Here is a 16,035-nt window from a genome sequence, read left to right on the forward strand (position 1 = left end):
ACTTGGAGTGCTTTCAGCGCACATAGGATTTAATAGTGAGGAATAAAGAGGATGACATTAGCAGTCTGTTGCAATCCAATGGTTTGACTTGTGAATCCCAGACTCTGATTTGAAGCACATTTCATTGTATCCAAGTAGAATTAAAGGAGGTTTTTTGTTTGGTTTTCCATATCTATTGGATATTCACCCATTTATGATGATTAAATGTGACGAAATGGTGAAATTAATTAATGTTGTTTGTAGTGGGACAATACATTGACAAGACTAGTCCATTCGCAGCTAAAGACAGAATATTGAAGTGAAATATGGGTAGAAAACAGTCTAAATAAATGGCATCCTTCGTTGAGTGTTCACCTCACCTTCCCCTCCTTGATCTTGCTCCCGATGATCTGCCTCCTCTGCTGGATAATTTCGATCAGGACATCACACTCCTCCAGGAGCTTGCCCTCCTGACGGGATGCGTTCACCTGAGAACCAATTCACACACAGAGCATTAAATAAATGAACAAACTGATGGATGCTGCGAAACAGAGAGGGATATATAAATTTAGCGGCTCTGCAGCATGTCAGCCGAGGGACAGGATGTCATTTCCATCCATCAGCCAGCCGGCCTTCCTGTCTGAAGCAAACACTTCAGGAATACGAAGCATACTCAGCCATTTTGTCTCCCGCTGAGTCGGGGGATGAGTGACAAGTAAAATAAGCAGGAAGAGAGCAGACATGACACTCAGGAATATGCAGAATAACCAGACACCAGGGTGGGACGAAAATAGAATTTAATGTGTTGCATTTTATTTTTTAAATCACCTTTGTGAGGCCCTAGAGCTGTCAGTATTATTGGAGTGTCGAAAATCTAATTTTACTACTAAAAGGAGAGATATGTGGCTTCAGGACATGCGTAAAATAACCCAACCCTAATCTGTGGGAAACACTTAATCGCATCAGCTACATTATGATGCTAATGACGCTAACATCAAAGTAAAAAAATGTAATGTTAAATGTCAAGGTAGTGAATGTAGAAGCTGCATTAAAGTATAAAACACTGAAAAGCAACTTTTAGTGTTTGTCCACCATAAGATTGAAAGGAATTTGATCCTTTATTGCTTATCATTTTTTGATTGGATTGGCAAATTGTTTTTTGGGGGGGGAACAAGGGAGTGATTTAGGCAAAGAAGTAGCCTTTTTTTTCTGTGTTAATGAAAGTTCACATCTCCGGGTTGTGTATTCAAAAGTAGAAACTGACTTTATAGCTAAAGCTTATTGCTGTCTTAACTTTATATTAAAGCATATTAAGTGTCGTGGCAGTGGGTTCGAACATGTGCTTGGCTCAAAAGCGAACAATGATGGCAATGAAACTTTATGGAAATGGTTTAATTTAGTTGGAATGTGTTTGGGAAAGTGCCGTGTTGATTTTATCCAGGGTTGTTCTGCCATGAGGGTCTTTAGATGGAAAACCAGCATGCAACTGCATTCTACGAGGTGTTTGATTCACTTGGAGCCTTTACAGGCTACTATAAAAGTTGTTCAAATGCAATTATAAGACTGCAGGTCCTACCATAATGTGCAATTTCTCATTGTGGTCATTTCCTAGTGCTTCTTTCAGCACCTTGTAAAGTGTTTTTTCTCCCTCGCTGTGGTAAAGCAATAGCACGGGGAGCAATGAAAGGGAAGTCTGCAGTGAGTGTTGCCGAGCCACCAAGTTATTCATACGCTCTCTGTTGCACACACGCATGTTGACAGGTGTTTTAATAATGACATCACGGGGAGTCGTTTGCCTTTCCTGCACCGAGCCAAACAAGGGCTTGAAAGGACTTCCTCAGTGTGGCCTTTCAAACAGCATTTATGTGCTTTTCTGGGCCTGTGTTGCCAAGAGAAACAATTTGCCACCTGGATTACAATGCTCTCGGTATGTGAAGACGTGGCTAAGCTGTATAATGAAACTGCCGGTGCATCTGCCTTCTCAACACTGCTAATTGGATCCTCCGATGTCATTGTGACAGCTCCTGGGAAGCTGGAGATGTAAAACTGCTTACTTACTTACTTGTATATATGTAATGTCTTTGTGGCATGTTGTACACAAATGATCGTACTTTATACTGATCTTAATAGAGTGGCTTACGGGGTATGAAACCTCTTTGAATATAGACCACAAAAAAGGACAAGGAATTTTTAGTTGGAGCCAGTTGTTTGGTCCCAAGCAGATTATTGGAGTTTTGCCGTGCTCCCAACTAAATTAGATCTGAAGGGAAAGTGTTTTTGGCTCATTCACTTTCCCTGACATTTCATAATTTAAAAAAGTGTGAATAAACATGATGTCCTCCAACATTGCTCATCTAACTGGAAACACCGCCCACAAGGCTGCAAGGACACACACACACACACACACACACACACACACACACACACACACTCACACACACACACACACACACTGCAGTCACTTTGCATACAAATCATTTCAGTAAAAGAAAATATATTTTAAAATGTAAACAAGAATATTTGCTAGTGTCAAACATTATACTAGTTGATCTGTGGGTAATTGGTTGATGCAGTGTAATGATTAAGTAGAACCAACACACACACACACACACACACACACACACACACACACACACACACACACACACACACACACACACACACACACACACACACACACACACACACACACACACACACACAGTTTGTTCCCAAAGTACATCATGTGCTATGTAAAGATGTGGAGCACCTAATGGCTGTGGGCAGAGCCCTCTGGAGCATGTGAACAGTATGACAGATTGCTCACTGGCAGGGACATTAAGTGATTCATTTAGTCACAGAAACTCTCACACACACACACACACACACACACACACATTCACACACATACAAAAATGACTCAGGCAAAGTTTTTGAAAGGCACCCAAACTGAACTTTCCTCGAGGGAGGTAACTTCACAAGTCCGATGTATTTAGTGACACCATGCATATTTGTTATGACATTAAGCCAGAGACCTCCGCTGGGTGACTTTGCTCCAGTGTAAGCATTCATTTCCACTCATTTGGAATCGGTTCGTTTATTGCATTTGTATACAGACACAGACAAATGCTGCACATGACCCCTAGTTGACCATTTGTGATTATGTAATGGATTGGATTTAAACAAGATGACTAGTTTTCATCATGCTAATGGCAGCAAAGAACAGTATAAATATGATGTGGCATTTGATACTAAGAATAACATCAACTTGAATTTGTATTATTACTTAACATCCTTATAAAACAGAATTAAAATATATGGAAATGTAACCAGCAAGCAATCACCGTTTGTATTTGTATTTTAACATTGTGAATTGAAATAAAATGGATTAGGTTTAGGCAACAAAACTACTTGAAAAATCAGGTTCTTAGGTAAAATGAGTGTGTTTTTAAGTATAAAAAAAGTTTAAACATGACCTTTGTCTTACACGGGTATGGACAGCGGCCTTCTGGGTAAAAGGTCCTGTCTGTTTTTGGTAGTTTGTTGCTCATTTAACTATACACCATCTAAAGGTTAGTTTTTTTTTTTATGGTAGTGCGATTAATACATTCTGCCAGCAATAAAGGCAGGGATTTAAAATGGTGTAGTGCAGAAGGTTTAGTTTTCCTTTTTCTAAGTTTGAATGAACAGTGTGCATTTGTCATTTAAAAACAAATGGAGTCTAAAAAATGTCAGAAAGTATCAGCAGCAAACTTCAGAGAAGCTTTGGGGACGATGAACCTGATGTGAAATATTCAGAAAGCTGTCGGTGCGATGCTTTTACTGTGTGAAATCTCTTTAATCCCAGTCACATTCTCCCATGTCATGGAGAGCTGCATGTTTTTATTTTTTCATGATCACCACCAAGTTCCATCCTCTACTCGTGCAGTATGACTTTTCCCACCTACACAGTGTTAGCACCAAGCTACTGTATGTGTATAGCTGTGACCGTAATGCACTGGGGGAAAATGGGTCAAGTTCTTTCCTCCATCTTAAATGCATTATTTATATATTTTTTGATTTTTAAAGTGGAGTGCTACCTTTTTTGTGACGATTAAGGGAATCAAAGAGAGTTTTTTCTAATTTAAATTTCCTACACCATCAAAATTGTTTAGTTTTAGATCACACTAAAAAGATTTTGCAGGATGGTGACACCAAAATATGCAAAATATCTGCACTAAAGCGAAACCTTTTTTCCTAAACCTGCTTAATAAATCACAGTCCTCTCTGCTTGCAGTTTCTATATGGCTTGCCATGCAGAGACGCAACACTCTATTATTTCTAAGCTAAGATGTCACTGCGTTTTAACCCTGTGGCGGTGCTTTATTTAAAGCTTCTTAGTGGGCCACGAACAGGCAGACTTTACACTGAATTCCCTCCAGTAATGCTAAACCCACACATGTATTATCTTTTAAAGACAAATATTAGACAAAACCAGTTACAAATATTAGTCTTAATATTTTAGTTTTGTGGCTAAAGCTTAATCATTTAAATTATGTCAAGTAAAATAGGAGATGTCAGGGGATTAATCAGTGCAGAATATATACAAGTATTTCAAATAATAGTTACCACACCATACTATCAATTTAGAGATGCTATTTAAGAGTTGTGGACCACTGTGACTCACCTCTACATGTTGACAAGTCTGGATCAGTTTCCCCATCAAAGACTCAAGCTCATTGTTCCTCTTGATCAAATTGCTCAGGTTGGAGTCCAGGGCTTGCTGTGGCAAACACAAAACAACACATAGTGAGAAAGGAAAAATAAATAGCAGGGAAATGAATGCAAGGAAAAAGACAGGGAAGGCAAAGTCGTAAATCAAAGAGCAACAGAATCTTCCTCCTTAGGTTTTTTCTGCTTACACAAGAAGTTGTAAGACAACCTCAGGTGATGCAGCAACAACGTTTAAAAGCAAGTAGAAAACAACAAGATAAATTGAGAAAATAATATTTGACTCCTCAGCAGGAAACACTAGCTTTCCCTGAACTACTAAACATCCCAAGCACAGTTTCCTCCTTCTTTCTGACAAGGTGCTTCTAGTTTCCACGTACCTCTGAGCGCGCCGGGTACCCATCATCATCCCTGTACTGCCTCCTCATCCTGCCCCGTCCGAGCCTCCGACAGAGGAGCCTACTCTAGTGGAGGATGTGACTGGGACAGCCTCTCTACTGAGCACCAAGCCAAGAGCAAACCCGACCAAGCGGCAAATTAGGCATCAAAAGCCTTCCCTATGAGAACACGAAGCAGCGCTCTCGGCTAACGAACCGGCAAACAGGTGACAGCGCGTCAGCTCTGTCCCTTAACACTCCTCCCTTCCTTTTTTATCTTCCCTCCCCTTTTTTGCTTTCTGCTGCTTTTCATCCGCTAAGGCACAAGCTGTCTCTATTGCTTTCCAGACCGTCGTGTTATTGCCAAACCGAGCGTGCTTAAGCCGCTCTAATGCCACGTCTCCACTGTCCTGTGCAAAAACTGTTAAGAATTTCAACTCCCAAATGCTGAGATTCCCTGCATGCTTTTTGAAAATGCTGTAAAAGGGAATTGGAGCAAGGCCTGACTGTCAAATACCAAAGATGGCTTCGCTTAATAAGTACAGGTTTCCAAAAACATCTTGCGTTTGGGTAAATCCTTCACTTTCTTAATCTAAAGTCACAACATTTGCAGTTTTACAGGAGCAAAAGCTAGATATGCTATCTTCCAATTCACACTTTTTAGCAGCAGTGTAAAAACAGCCAGGTTCTGATATGTGGAGGATTAAAAAGGAGTTATCCCAGGGGGAATATTAAATAAACAACAACAGTAAACACAGATAGAGACTCTGGGATTTGTGTGTCTTTGTGTGTGTTTGTGTGCTGTTGCACTAGGGGGCTTAATGGGTGGCCTTAATACGACGATGACACACAAAATCAAAAGCAGCATAAAGGTCTGCTCTGAAATGAATGTGGCGCTGTCATGGCCATTATCATCCATAGGGATAAAAATAAACCGGGCTCTTATGGGATGATGAGAAAAAGCATCACTACAATAAGTCAGCAGATGTGTAATGGCGTATGCGGTAAAATGCATGCATGCAAACGTAAGCGGAAAGGGGTAAACATATTTGTAGAAATGTATGGTAGTGCATAAAATGTTGAGAAAACAAACTTTACATCTCCACACATACAACCTCCAGAAATAAAATACCCTTCGGCATGTGCATAGGAGAAGAGTCCAGGGATTTGAAATTGAACATGAAGGAGTCCCACATATACAGCCTCTATGTTGACGACTAGTATTAATCTCTGCCATCTACCTGACAGTCACACTGCTTGTTTATCCTGAATATATCTCTCCATCTATCTGGCTTTTCTGCAGCAAGTGCAAGCCAGATTTGTACCCAAAAGTCGTTTTAATCTATGCTCTGAACCAACTACGCTAAACCATGCTGTCTTGATGAGTTTTTAGATACACAGTAAGCCAATAGATTTGGATTAAAAGTGTTCAGCTGCAAAATCTTCAGACACCTTTAAAGCAGAGGCGCAATTTATGTACTCTTGTATACTCAAAGGAGCAGTATGGTAAATAAAAAGGGGATCATGGGAAAGAAATTATGTTTTTAAAAGTGTATAATCACCTAAAAGTAAGACTATTTATGTATTTGTGAAGGCCACTATAACTTGTCCGCTTATAATTGGACAGAGGCTGTGATAAGGAACCTGTTAATTCCCCTAAAATTTACACACTAGTCCTTTTAAGTTTAATTTTGGAGTGAGTACTCCCATGTCTACTGTATTTCTGAGGAAGAAAAACCAGCTATAAATCTTGTTTTTGGTGACCTCCAGTGGTTAGTGGAGCAGTGAGGGTGTGTGAGTAAACAGTGACATCACGTTGTGTTGCTACCTTTTAATGAAACGTATACATAGAAATCTAACCTGCCATGTCTTTTATAAGAAACCGTTATTGACAAGGTCTCTAATCTTCAGTGAAATTCATGGCAGCAGACATCTTCCTGTGACAGAGGGAGAGACAATTGTGTGTGCATCATGCTGTGCTGCAGCGTGCTCAGATCCTCTCACAGGATCCACTCTTTGAAACCGAGGCAAACTTTGCATACGTTTCATCCTGAACGTCTCCCTCATGGCTTAAAAATAGTGTTTGTGGCTCTTGATATTGTTCTACTTTTGTAAATAACTCTAATGCTAAGTATATAGGTTGTTCTCTATGTGATGTTGGGCGCCGGTGTGTTTGCTCGACACGCGCTTTTTTTCTACAAGTGAACTCCTGTGTAAATTGTAACAATATGTCTGTGTTTGTATCAGTCCGTGAAATACAGAAAGTAGCCCTGACTTGGAAGCAAGGTGAAACCCAGAAACAAGGAAAGAACATTATGCTGCAGGAAACTGAAAGAACACGGAGGTGTTTGTGATTGTGTTTGACTGAGAGTCACGAAGACCCCCAGCAAAAGGAGCAATCTGTGCAGGAAGTCGACAGATGCTGCACTGTATATCCTCAAGTGATGGCTATATAGAGAGAAAACCAGGGCTTTATTGAGGCTTCCTTTACAGGCAGGGCGAAACTGGTGGAGCTCTAACAACACTGGGGCAAATGACATTATAGACACGCTTTTGCACCCCCTTGTTAGCACATACAGTTAGGTCCATATCTATTTGGACACTGACACACGTTTGTTTTTTTTACCTGTTTTGAAACATATTCCAATTATAGTTGACAATGGGCATAAAGTGCAGACTCTCAGCTTTCATTTGAGGGTATCCACATTCAAATTGGATGAAGGGTTTAGGAGTTTCAGCTCCTTAACATGTGTTACCCCCTTTTTTAAAGGGGACCAAAAGTAAATGGACAATTGACTCAAAGGCTATTTCATGGGCAGGTGTGGGCAAATTTCTTCGTTATGTCATTATCAATTAAGCAGATAAAAGGCTTGGAGTTTATTTGATTTGTGGTGCTTGCATTTGGAAGATTTTGCTGTGAAGCCAACATGCAGTCAAAGGAGCTCTCCATGCAGGTGAAACAAACCATCCTTAAGCTGCGAAAACAGAAAAAACCATCCGAGAAATTGTTACAATATTAGGAGTGGTAAAATATACAGTTTAGTACATCCTGAGAAAGAAAGGAAGCGCTGGTGAGCAATGCAAAAAGACCTGGACGTCCATGGAAGACAACAGTGCTGGATGATCACAGAATCATTTCCATGGTGAAGAGAAACTCCTTCACAACAGCCAACTAAGTGAGAAACACTCTCCATGAGGTAGGCGTATCAATGTCCAAGTCTACCATAAAGAGAAGACTGCATGAAAGTAAATACAGAGGGTCACTCACTAAGTCACTCATGAGCCTCAATAATAGAATGGCTTGATTGGACTTTGCTAAAAATCATCTAAATAAGCCAGCACAGTTCTGGAAAAACATTCTTTGGACAGATGAAACCAAGATCAACCTCTACCAGAATGATGTCAAGAAAAAAGTATGGAGGAGGCGTGGTACAGCTCATGATCCAAAGCATACCACATCATCTGTAAAACACGGTGGAGGCAGTGTGATGGCTTGGGCATGCATGGCTGCCAGTGGCACTGGGTCACTAGTGTTTATTGATGGTGTGACACAGGACAGAAGCAGCCGGATGAATTCTGAGGTGTTCAGAGACATAGCCAAATGCAGCCAAATTGATAGGGCAGCGTTTCATAATACAGATGGACAATGACCCAAAACATACAGCCAGAGCAACCCAGCAAAGAAGTGGAATATTCTTGAATGGCCAAGTTAGTGACCCAATCTCAACCGAAATGAGCATGCATTTCACTTGTTAAAGACTAAGCTTCAGTCAGAAAGGCCCACAAAGAAACAGCAACTGAAAACCGCTGCAGTAAAGGCCTGGCAGAGCATTAAAAAGGAGGAAACCCAGCGTCTGGTGATGTCCATGAGTTCCACACTTCAGTCAGTCATTGCCAGCAAAGGGTTTTCAACCAAGTATTAGAAATGAACCTTTTATTTTCAGGTATTGAATTTGACCAATTACTTTTGAGCCCCTGGAATGAAGGGATTGTGTTTAAAAAATGTATGCAATCTATTTGTTCAACCCACTGAATTAAAGCTGAAAGTCTGCACTTCAACTGCATCTGAATTGTTACGTTTACAAATTCATTGTGGTAATGTATAGAACCAAAATTAGAAAACTTTGTCTCTGTCCAAATATGTATGTACCTAACTGTATATACAGGTTTTGTTATTTAAATTCAAGCTGAAAAGGGCTGTGTACCATGAAACAGGTTGACAAGTCCCATTTCTAATTCAAAGTCACAGGTCTGGACTTCAGCCCCTACATTATCATCCTTAAACTGTCTGTGATTTATATGTTTATATTACGCTGAATCACATGATTTCTCACATTTCTCCCTTTGGATTTTGGCCTTTGCAGAACCTTTACATGCACAAAAAACTATATGACAAACTACAGGAAAGAGAAAAGCAAAATAGGGCCCCTTTAAAGGGGCCTCAGCTATTATAAGGGATTTGTGGCAAGACTTAAAGATGTTTTGGCTGTAGAAGTTTTTGGGCTGTTCTTTAAGGAATTACTCAGGATGTAAAAAATGTCAACGTAATAATACATACTATATTACGACCATAAGTAAGGGAATGTTTACTCCAATAGAACAGATGAATGAGACAGCTGGAGGACATAAAGGTTATATTGTGCTTATCTGCAAAGCTTTGAAATGTTGTGCGTCTGTTCATGGTTTATTGTGCGTGTTGCCACTTGACAACCCAAAGTTTGTTGTTCCATCATTGAAGGGCGGCTGCAATTGATTACTACATAAACACAGCAAACCTATGATTTGAAACTAAAGCCGACAACACACACAAACACACAACAGGGCCCCATCTTTTTCACCTCAAGGTTCTTTCTTCCTCACACCCAGAGCCAAGGACTTTAAAGCTATTTCCAGGCGCCTTCTTCCGTCAATTTCCTGTGACGGGGGTAATTTTATCTCTGAAAAAGGATGGGTGTTCCCACAATAACCTCCACGGTTCTTATCAGACTCACCACCGCTGCTGCCACTGAAAAAAGGAAACTATTCCAATCATCTTACACTCGTTTTCCCCCCCTGTGCTGAGAGGGGATATCTCAAATTCCAGCAGATCAGTGCAAAGAGCGATATGTATGAAATGGTCTGAAAAATATGACCAAAACGGTTTCGACTGGTCAGACTCCGAAATGAGAGAAAAGCACCATATCTCAGGGAAAGGGCTGTCTGTAACATCTTAAGTATTTCAAGTTGGAACCATTACCTGACAAAAGAGTTTCTTGCCTGTTAGAGCTTTCTCTTTTAAGAAGTTCCCCCCAAAGTTTCCTGTACTTATGAATTAAAAATCAAATGTGTTGTTCAGCATGAATATTGCAGGGCTGTTGGGTTGCTTTCAGTGCTAATTAGCTTACATCGAGACCTCAATTTATTTCCTACCCCGGTTCTGTCACTCGTTTAAAACCCCAACCATTTGCAACAAAACCCTTAAAAGCTTCATCCTAACTCAGCATAGTAAATGAGAATGTATTATAATTTTAGTAGTGACATGTTTTTCTGAAAGTTTAAAAGATTACATTAAGATTACAAGTGTTATATAACCATAATTGAAGATGAGATTAGTGTTCATGTCAGGATTTGTTTGCATGTTTTTGACAAGTACGAAGTAAAAAGGCTAGCCGTGATTAAGTAAACTATGATTGAACTGACATACATAACTTAACTCTCTACTTTAAAACACAATTTAGCCCAAGCCTGAAATATATTTTATTCAAGCTGCAGCAAAATACATTTAAAAAAAGCATATCGCACGTCTTCCCTTGAATGCTGTGCCTAGAGTTTGAAGCTAACAGGGTCTTAAACCGTACTTTCTCAAACTCACGTTATGTGCCAGCTGGCTGTCGTGAGGCTTTTAAGGGCCTGACAGGTGGTCAAATCCCCCCAAACTAATGCAAGGAAGAGCACATTTGTTTGCTGTGTGAGAAAGTAGCTGCTGCCTGTGTTTATCAGATTATTGTAAGGGTAGAGGGTGAATAATCTCCAGTCAATGGGTGTGCCAACATGCCTGGGTGTGTGTTTGTGTGTGACAGAGGGCATGCTCAGAAGTTAATGAAGCAGTCACACGTGTATCGTTTCTCCGTCTGCACTCAATGTCCTCATTACGACTTTATATGGATAGATGGATGGATGGATGGAAATGAAGAAAATCATAATCTCACTGATCCAGCAAGATGTAGTATGAGGGAAATACTACATGTAAAAATAGGCAGTTCACGATAGAGTGCATGTTGATGAACGTTTCCAAAATAATTGCCAAATTTGTGATGATAGTTTAGTTTTTGTCCTGAAAATATCATGGTCAAGGTTAAAATGATAACAAATTTCCCTTTGTGAAATGTAAAAGGCCGATCGCCATGCAGAAGTAATGAAGCTGAGAGCAAAACGTGTAGCTTTCTTCTCATTTTAACATATTTATTAATGGAAATAAACTAATATTTATATTCAAATCAAATGTTTTTTTTAATCTACACTTGTATGTATTCAAATATGTGATTAAAAATAAGCTTAACTATCTAATCACGTGAATTTCACTTCAAATAACAAAGTCAAGACACTCTGCTGAGCTAATTAGCTTTAGCAAGAGTTTAGCTGGGTTCTCTATTGGGCTCTATTGTGATTTATTGAACTGCTATCTCAATCAGAAATGTGAAAAAACAAACTTAAGTTTATCAAAATGCATACTTTCCAATTACAGATAGTGGAAACAAATGTTGTGTATTTAGGTTCAGCAAATGCTAGCTGTGGGTAACTCACCAGCTTTAACTTGACAGACTTGTTTGCTGTTGCTGAAGTGCATCGTTTAAGATTTTGTAAAAGATAATTAACAGTTTTTTCTTCCTCTGCATTTGATATGTACATTTTTCGGTAGCTGTTTCACCCCAGATGATTATATTTTCAGCAGCTCAAATTGTAAAAGACACACAGTTTAAATGTCCTCGGGCAATTCATTTAAATGAACACGTATAGCGTGAATCACAAGTATATGGTCTCATGCAACCTTTAATAATGAGATTAATTCTACTTAGTGTATTTCTGCAGGGGTTGGAAACATCTATTGAACTGCAAGTAATAGAAGACAGCAGGCATTCAGAGTACGTACATAATGCATCTGAGAGGCATAATATTTGTTAGTCTCTTTTGCATGCACAGGCCATATTCTGCTACCTGCGAGCATGTCGGAGCGAGGAGAAATCTGCTATTGCTTTGCTTTTTAAATTACAGCAGATAATTAGCCTGTATGATAACGGCTGGGCGCGCTGACCTGTGCTATGTTACACTCTCTCTCCGGATGAATGGAGGGAGCAGGATAATTAGATGATGCACTGACCCGTAGCCTCCCTGCTAATTATTCTTCTTTGCTTAACTTTGCTGATACACGCAAGATGAGGAGGCACAGACACACTTGTCAGCTCCTAATGACAGGACATAAAGCCCATCATGTGAAGCAGAAAGGCTACCAGCATATAAGAACAGATCAATGAGTGGGATGTTTTTTGTGCTGAGTTTGTTTTTCTTGAGAAACAAGAAAAGTGCTGACAGTATAAACTTTTCAAGTGTTGCTTTCGGCTATTGTTTGGAGTGTTTTTTTTTTAACAAAGCTACATGTACTAAGTCTCAGTAATAACCTTATATTCTGTGCCACAACTTGGAATTAGTTGCTGTGTTTCAGTTTTTTTCCATTATACCACCACAGTTATGCCTTCTCTCTGAGGACATATTACAAACAACCACACACTTGAACATGTGTTTCAAACCTCTGGTAAAAGAGAAACCTGTTTCTATTAGAAATCAAACCACAGCGTTGCATTTAAAGACGCTTAGCAAGGCTGAACAAATATTTTCAGAGGTAGCGTGCAGGAGGGTACTGATGTAAATGTTCCCTGGGTAAATGACGCTTTGGAAACACTTGTCAGCCATTGTTCTGAGAGAAAGTCTGTGATATATGGTATTATCAAAATGCTTTCAAAATGTTTATGTTGGACTAGTAAATGAACCTTGTAAAAAACACACCTGCCCTTAATTTCTGTATTTGCTGTAGGATAACTGGCAGTAAAAGTTACTTTTACTTTAGTAACTCCCCTAGTTTGGTGCTCGATGTTATTCGTGGGGAGTACAAAACTGACAAGTCCCTGAAGTTTAAATGCAATCCTAAAAAAGAGGCGTATCCCTTTAAAAGAAGATTATGGGATTATTTTAGGAAAAGTATCCGGTGGACATTCAAAGCAACGCTTCCTTCTCCATGAGCTCATTACACACACATCTATGCACACTCTACACACACACACACACTGCCTCTATGGCCATTACCAGCACACTCTAATAGCCATGCTCAATTAAGCACACCTACACCCTGCAGGCAATTGGCGCTCATTAACCTGCAACCTCATTGAAGACACCATGCCTCGTCACTAATGACACTCCACATATTCACTGTGTGTGCATGCCTCTGAATACCCTCCTGGCATACTGGCAGGATATAGTGATTATGGTAATTGCTTAATTATTCAGCAGAGATAATAAGTCAGCATGAGATGATACAATCTCACTTGATAATCGAGTTAGATAGCTGGGTAAGGATAATAGGAGATTTCATACTGCAGAGCAGCATAAAATTACAGCTTCACATAAAACACTGTTGTTAATGGAGTGTAAGCCGTCCAGAAGTTTTAATCTTAAAACTTTGATGTATTTGCCGTTAAAGGTTCCAGGTTAATTAGAGTTCAGGATTAGGAGAACTTTAAGAAATCTTTTAAAGCCAAATCATCCCAAAAAGACATATTATTCACAAAGGAGCTAATTAAAAAGAAATTGGAACAAAAGAAAAGTTAATCAAGGTCTGTGCTCACCTTGAGTTTCTCATAGCGGTCGCTCAGCGCTGCCACCTGGTGGTCTCGGTGCCTTCCGACCAGTTTACACAGCGAGCAGATCAGCTGATCGTCAGTGACACAGTACATGTTCACCTTCTCCTCCTCGTGCTCCAGGCACTGGAGCCCCCTGAGGTGGGAGTCTGGCATGGGCTCGATGAGCCGGTGGCCAGTGAACGGCTTCTTGTTTGGGTGCGTCGCTCTGAGGCACTCCTCGCAGTATGACACCTCGCACGTAACACACGTTTTGACGGCGTCCTGTGGCGGGTCCTGCTCACAGAACTGGCACTGGATTGGCTCAGGAGGCGTGCCCGGGCTGGACATGGCGGCACTGACCGGGACCAACGCCAACCGGTTGCTTCCTTCCTCTCCGGGAGAGTTGGGCCCGCTGTGGGGCGCAGGCAACGCCAGTGGAAGAGGGATCCCAGCCGAGGATGAGGCCCGCTGAACTCTATCAATAATGTTCTGCAAGGTTACGTTTCTCTTTAATCCTTCTAGTCCACGCTCCGGACTCAAGGAAATGACATATCTACAGGTGGGGCACTGGAAGGCGCCGATGCTCAGAACAGATTCGTTGGTGGCACAGTGAGAGATGAGGATGCGATGGGCGCAGCCGAAGCACAGGCTGTGAGCGCAGGGGAGCAGCAGTGGGTCTTCAAAGAGCTCCAGGCAGATTGGGCAAGTCAGCTCTGACTCCAGTGTGTCCATCCTGCTCAGAGGAGGCCAGGCGGGACCAGGCGCAGCGTCAGCGAAATCCAGAAGAGCCGCTCAGCCGTCTGCAGGCCGGAGACAGAGAGATAGATAGTGGAAGGGGAGAACGGGGAAAGAAAGCAGAGGGATTTGTGATTAAATGGTGTGAAACGGCTTACTTCTCACTGCTTTATTTGGAGGACTTGTATCTCTATTGAGCAGATCACTGAGCACAGTCAAAGAATGGAAGTGTTAAGTGCTGGATTATCTAAATCTGTGTGAAAACTGACAATGCAGGCAATTGATATCAAATAACAGACAGATAGAATAGTTTCAAAAAGTTGAAAAACCAACAGCCATGACGCAATAATTGGGTATAGATTTAAAAACAGAAGAAAAACGCCTGAAAACCAACTAGGACTCGCAATGCATAGTTCTCAACTTGGCATAATTAATCAGCAGCAACAAATCAATTAAAGAAATAAGAGTCAAGATCTCCCAACTTTAGTTTCAGCCATGTTTTCAAGTCCCATGTTATTGCTTCAGTTGCAACACCTTAGTTCAGATTGAGCTTGGTTTGACAAGACTGCTTTTCCTCAGCAGACCCTTAAATGCACCACTAAGGAAGAGTTACAACAGCAGTCTGGACAGAAACTATTTTGTTTCATAGTTTATCCCCGCGTTGCAAATTAGCAGTTAATGCTTGGTCCTGTTGTCTCAACAGTAAAGGTACACCTGCTTTGAAACTCTGTTGTTTGATTAGAAAGTTAAACTGTGCATGTCATTAATTGAAAACAGAATTATGGGGGTATAATGTTGTTTGTGGCAGTAGGGTGTAGTTATGATAGTGGGTGCAGCAGTGGCAGCTGCAGGCACAGCTGTAGTCAATTGGTAATTAGTGCAAATATCCATTTATTCCCCTGCAGAGGAACTCAGTCTCCATTTCTGTTTGACCCCGTCGCTGAAATTCATCAACGTTCAATATGGGGGATAAGTTTGTGTGTGTGTCTGCATTTTCATTTGGAAGTTTGGTTATGCCTCAGGGAGAAATGAATATAATCAACACCTAGTTATTTTCTTGTGAGGAAGTTATCAAAAACAAACTTTGTAGGATCAGATGAAACCTAAACAAACCCTTGAAGGAAATTAGATTGATAAAATTGTATTACTACAGAAGCAAAGAAAGCAATATATAGATAAGATCAGCCCAAATGCAAACTACTGAAGATAAAATAACACTTTTTCTGTGTAAATGCATAAAGAAAAATCCTCAAACATAGTGAGGATGTGTTTTTCCCAAATGGACATGCTTATATATGCAAATTGAAGCAATGCTCTGACTCTGAGTCTAGTAGAAAGTGTCTACAAATTATAATAATCAGTTTCTGAATCAAATGCATGCATCA

General features: G+C 40.4%; 1 protein-coding gene across 2 annotated transcripts in view; it reads right to left on the reverse strand.

The window, feature by feature from the left end:
• Positions 1–16,035, reverse strand: part of LOC134861052 (E3 ubiquitin-protein ligase Midline-1-like) — a 58,219-nt gene that overhangs the window by 19,350 nt on the left and 22,834 nt on the right. For both annotated transcript variants that reach the window (XM_063878045.1, XM_063878044.1), the window contains exons 2-4: positions 13,922–14,715; positions 4,625–4,720; positions 360–467 (exon numbers count right to left, since the gene is read on the reverse strand). In XM_063878045.1, the coding sequence (XP_063734115.1) occupies positions 360–467; positions 4,625–4,720; positions 13,922–14,647 (930 nt within the window). In that variant the 5' untranslated portion in view covers positions 14,648–14,715. The remainder of the gene's footprint in view (positions 1–359; positions 468–4,624; positions 4,721–13,921; positions 14,716–16,035) is intronic.

Source organism: Eleginops maclovinus, chromosome 24 (assembly GCF_036324505.1).
Source record: "Eleginops maclovinus isolate JMC-PN-2008 ecotype Puerto Natales chromosome 24, JC_Emac_rtc_rv5, whole genome shotgun sequence".
Classification (NCBI taxonomy): Eukaryota; Metazoa; Chordata; class Actinopteri; order Perciformes; family Eleginopidae; genus Eleginops; species Eleginops maclovinus.